This window comes from Chaetodon trifascialis, chromosome 19 (assembly GCF_039877785.1).
Source record: "Chaetodon trifascialis isolate fChaTrf1 chromosome 19, fChaTrf1.hap1, whole genome shotgun sequence".
Lineage (NCBI taxonomy): Eukaryota > Metazoa > Chordata > Actinopteri > Chaetodontiformes > Chaetodontidae > Chaetodon > Chaetodon trifascialis.
The window spans coordinates 22874461-22879531 of record NC_092074.1 but is presented as its reverse complement, the minus strand read 5'-3'; the positions used below and the strand labels follow the sequence as shown (position 1 = coordinate 22879531).

General features: G+C 47.2%; 1 protein-coding gene across 1 annotated transcript; it reads left to right on the top strand.

Moving 5' to 3' along the window:
• Nucleotides 1–1582: 1582 nt before the first annotated feature.
• Nucleotides 1583–4126, top strand: LOC139347865 (12-(S)-hydroxy-5,8,10,14-eicosatetraenoic acid receptor-like). The gene is made up of 2 exons (XM_070987698.1): nt 1583–2330; nt 3653–4126. Exons 1-2 carry the CDS (start codon nt 1797–1799, stop codon nt 4124–4126), a joined length of 1008 nt encoding a protein of 335 aa, XP_070843799.1. The 5' UTR covers nt 1583–1796.
• The last annotated feature ends 945 nt before the right edge of the window (nt 4127–5071 follow it).

Below are 5071 nucleotides of genomic sequence, written 5' to 3'. Positions count from 1 at the left end.
GGATCAGACGTTTTAATAACTCTGCCGGCCGTCACTGCTGTCACACGTTTGTTTGAATCAAAGTCGGCACCGCAAGCTCACATGCATGATTGCATTTTAATAAAGCCTGTCGGACAAAGTGCTTTCTTCAGTGTGACAGTTCATGAAAGTCAGACATATTTACTTAATATTTACTTAAATAACAAGATTATGCAGCAGTGTGAAACATCTGGGTATTTCACGCATTATGAGTCCATCACAAAAGTGAAGATAAGATAAACACAGTAAAATATCCCACAATAAGAGCTGTAACTGTAATTAAACAGCTCCTGTGTGTGTGTGTGTGTGTGTGTGTGTGTGTGTGTGTGTGTGTGTGTGTGTGTGACTGATAGAGCCTGATAGAAAATGAGGGACAGTGTTAAAATATGACATGACACTGTGTGTCTTCGCAGCAGCTCCTGACGGTCGGACTGCTGGGGCTGCTCCTTGATCTCCTGCTTAGCTGACTGAGTTGCCCAATACACAATCAAAGCATTGTCTGAGGAGGGAATGTGGGGGGAGGTCAAGGTTCAGATTATAAAACCTCAGAGGGATGACAAACACCGAAAAGGTTCCCGTCTGACGAGACAGACTGAGTCAGGGAGTCTGTCACTCAGTAGAAACGTGTGCATAAATCCTTTTTAAGCATTAAGTAAAGGAGCAGATTTATAGATTTACAGATTTATTAGGCAGGTTTTCAAACCACGAAGCAGAAGCTGTCAGTCCGTCTCCTCGTCTCTAACACGTGTCCCTGCAGAGAGTCTGATCTCAGGTCGTTGTCTGGACCTGCAGCTGAAGCAGAGCGAGCTGCAGGCATGCAGAGTGCAGAGCGAGGCCTCGGGTTAACCCCCTCCCTGAAAGGAGCCCTCCTCCCTGAGGACGGCACATTCCATGCAGTCTCATTGACTTGTCCTTACATAGCAGGAAGCACTGACAGCAGCACTGTGTCCACCTCCTCCTGCCTACATGTAAGTCACTCATCAGTTCCCAGAGATCCACATCTGCGTACTCTGAGGACACTTTTCTGTGAATGTCCCTTTTTAGCATGTTTAGCATCTGCTAAAGAGACGGAGGCGGGCAGCGCAGAGCTGGGACACTGGGACGCTGTCAGTCATGACAAACAGTAGGTCCTACAGTAGCTTCTGGGATTCGCTGAACCCTCAGAAGAGCAAAGCATGTATTTCTCACAGTCTGTGCCAGAAACAGCAAGAAGGTGAAATATTTCCACATCACTTCTCTCGCCTGGTTGGCTGTCTGTCAGTCCTATCAGCTCCTGCCATCACTGCCTGCCTGCTTTCTCTGTCAAACTGGGGCTTTCCAGGGCTAAACATGCTGCTCACACTTTATCACCACAAAAAGTAATCTAGATGTCGAAGCGCTCTTAGTTTCCTCTCGCACTATCTGTATTTAATGCAACTGGTCTCGCCTCTGCTTCGCCCCACTGGTCCCACAGTGGGAAAGCAGCTGGCAACTCACCTCCTCAGGCTATTTAAGGCGGAGCTACGAGTCAGAGCTGAGCAGCAAGGCAAACTCACAGAGGCAACAACTACTTCCAGACCTGACGCTCACGGAACAGGACGTGAAACCTGAGTGAGTGTGGAAACCTGAAGCACACACGAGGACTGAAAGAAGAACTTAGAGCTGTCAGAGGATCGCAGCTGAAGACAGCGAGAGGACTCGTTTGGTGGGATTCTGTCTGTTTGTTTGGAGGGTGAGACTCTGGGTGTGAACTGATTTCCTTGTCGGTTTATGAAGGGACGCGTATTTGACCGCTCAAAATGGAAAACTCCACTTACCAACTCATTGAGGACTGCAAAGCCACAAACAGAGCGCTGTATAAATTCTATGCAGCTGTCATGATCGTGATCTTCATCCTGGCTCTGCCTCTCAACGCGTCCGTCCTCCACCTCTTCATATTCAAGCTGAAATTCTGGAAATCCAACAGCAACAACATCTTCCTCTTCAACCTGGTGCTGGCTGACATCCTGCTGCTCTTCTGTTTGCCCATAAAGGCATACAACTTCATCCAGGGAGAGAGGAGGAGTGAGAACGACACGGTGTGCAAAGCCATGCTCTTCATGCTGTTTCTAAACCGAGGGGCCAGCATCGCCTTCCTCACCGTCACCTCCATCGATCGATACTTCAACGTGGTGCATCCCGGTCGAAAGAACCTCCTCAAAGCGCTCAAGAAGTCACCTCAGATCTCAATCCTCATCTGGCTGCTTCTCCTGCCTCTCACCATTCCCACCATGCTCAAAACCTTCGAGTGCTGCAACAGCCACAAGACCACTAATGACGACACGCTGGTTAAGGTAACGTTTACACGCTGAACGTCTCATTTCTGTTGGCTCTCGCTCACGCATGTCTCCTCCAAGTCTAGTTTGCTGGTAGTTTTTCAGCATGAATATATGGAATAGTGCGTGAATTGAGGAGAAATGACAAAGTGTTTCAGCAACAAGTGACATCAAAAGCTGAATCACTGTCAGTTTCGCAAAGATTACTGTGTGCAAACAGTTACTCAGCCTGAAGGGTTGAGAGGTAATGACTGACCGTCTGCATGTGATTAAGACCATCGGCATGAAGGACGTGGGTCCGTGCCGTCCTCCCGGACGGAGCAGCTCTGGGGTCGATCTCGTCCACTTCAGTTGAGCTATTTTTGCACTGATACGGCCCGCAGCATTGATAAAGCTGGAGTGTGTCAGACTGTACCACATGATGGGGCCACAGTCTGGAAAAAACACGTGCATGCTGAAAGCAAAACAGCAAAAAAAGGTGCTATTTCTTAACACATTATGTAAGACTCTATGCACAGCAGGGCGCCTCATTATGAGAGCGTGGTGGAGACGACAGAAGCCTGTCTGATGGTTTTATATCAGTTTACTGCAGCTAGTTTCACTGGTAGGTTAACTGGCAGAGTGAAGCACAAATACTCTTCTGTAATTTTACATAAACCTGTCAGCAGTGAGAATAAAGTACATTTACTTTACATTTTAATGTACTTTATGCTTCTGGGCCAATATCACAGAGAAATGTTGTTTTTTTATTCCACTCCATTCATGTGATAGTTGTACTGACAGCTACAGGCTTTGAAATACATACACATTGATAATGATTAATCCAGCGATTTTCAACCTTTCTGGCTCGCGACCATTGAACCGCTACAGATTAGAGTCTCCTCACTCATGTTTTACATGTCCATGAGTCAGCTGCACCAAAGAGTGACATCCCCTCCAAGGAAAATCCAGAACAGTTAACGAGGACTTAAGAGGACTGAAGTACCAAACAGTACACTGAGGAGTTAAAGCAGCTCCAGCTCGAGCAGCAGTGAAAAGCAGCCTGCACACTGCTGCTTCAGTCTTATCTGATGATTTTATTTAGAATAAAACATCAGCCAGAGGGACATTATTCTTCCACTTCTAAGGTTTTAAATACACCTCTGCACTTTAACTTAAGGACGAGTTTGAATGCAGGATTGGGGTATTTTTACTTTGTTGTATTGGTGTTTTTAGTTAAGTAAAGGGTCTGAGTACTTCTTCCACTCTGATTCAGAGCAGTGGTCAAACTGCTGACTGGCTGAAGGAGAATTTGTTGCTGATGTATGTGATGATTAAGTTGATCCTTTTTCTGCCTTAAGGACGTGGTGGACAGTTTGCGAGAGGTGGTCTTCTTCACCCAGATCGTCATCCCCTTCATCATCCTGGTCTACTGCACGGTGCACATCGTCAACCGGCTCAGGAAGAAGACGGTCGGGGATCGGACCAAGCTGAGGAGAGCCGTCTTTCTGGTGACCGCCGTCATGGTGGTCTTCTCCGTCTGCTTCCTCCCCTGCACCTTGGCCAGGATGGTTCTGCTGATCACGCGGGTCAAAGACCTGAGCGAGCGCCATCAGGATAAAGCTGCCGTGGCCTTCGACGGCCTCATGGTCCTCTCCTACATGGACTGCCTCCTGGACCCGTTGGTCTACTGCTTCTGCAGCACCAAGTTCAAAGCTCTTTATCTCTCCAATTATTTCCCATTCTTAGTGAGAGATGCTCAAGTGTCGTTCGACAGCTCAACAGGAAATGCATCGCATCCCGCGTCGCATCCCACATCCAATAATGTCATTTGAGGTTCTGCTGATGTTCAGGCTGCTGTATGTGACAATGCTGCAGCTACTTTAGGAAAGAGGACTCTGAAGGTGAAGTGAGCTACAAGGATGTACAGTCATTATTTAAGTTTCTATTGATCGTTAAACAGAAATACATGGAGGCAGCTCTGTAAATAAGAGGAGCTGCCATGGTTCTTCCAAGGCGTTCTTCAGCATTGTAGATATACTGTAGTAGTGTCTCCACAGGTGGAACCGTCTCCCAGCGGTCAACTGGTCGGCCTGCGGGTCGGTCCAGTAGAAAAGGTCCAGTGTGTCCTGAGAGTGACTGTTTATCAGCTTCCCGGCCTCTGACAGCCAGCCCAAAAACTGAACTGCAGAGAATCAAAACGCTCGTCCATGAGTCACACTCGGTTTCTTTTCTGTTTGTTTTTGCTTCACGGATCCTGACGAGGAGTTCATGTTCAGACAAGGACTCGTTCATTCATTGAACTGTGGCTTTTGTATTGAGCGCTGAGGCCAAACCTGGTGTTATGATTAACAACACACCGTCAAGTATAAGTTTGTATTTTGACACACCTTTACGATTGATCAATAAATGCTCAGTGATGCTGAACGAACAGAGCAGCTCGACACCCTTCGCAGCAATCCTGAACGTGGCTTTAAGAGTCTTGTGTGTTGTGCTATCAGCTCCTGAACGTGCCTCTAAAGGACACAGTCATGGCTGTAAGAGTCAGAAATAAATGTGGACTGACTGCCGTCCTGCCGGCCCGATCGAAATCGGAATGTTAATTGACTGATTAAAGATTATTGTGTTACTGTCAACCATTCCAGACCTTTGACCTTGAATAAAAACAGATGCAGACCTTCAACCAGACCAGTCCCTGCTCTGGAGTATGTTAATGTTGGAGGAGCGTTTTTTAAGGGGAATGCCCCTCGGCTAAAGAACGCACATCTGTTTTTCTGTTT

Bases quoted from the DNA above. Each gene is read 5' to 3' on its own strand.
- LOC139347865 (XM_070987698.1), top strand. From the start codon at position 1,797: ATGGAAAACTCCACTTACCAACTCATTGAGGACTGCAAAGCCACAAAC. The intron at 2,331-3,652 runs GTAACGTTTACA...TTCTGCCTTAAG, and splicing joins ATGACGACACGCTGGTTAAG to GACGTGGTGGACAGTTTGCG.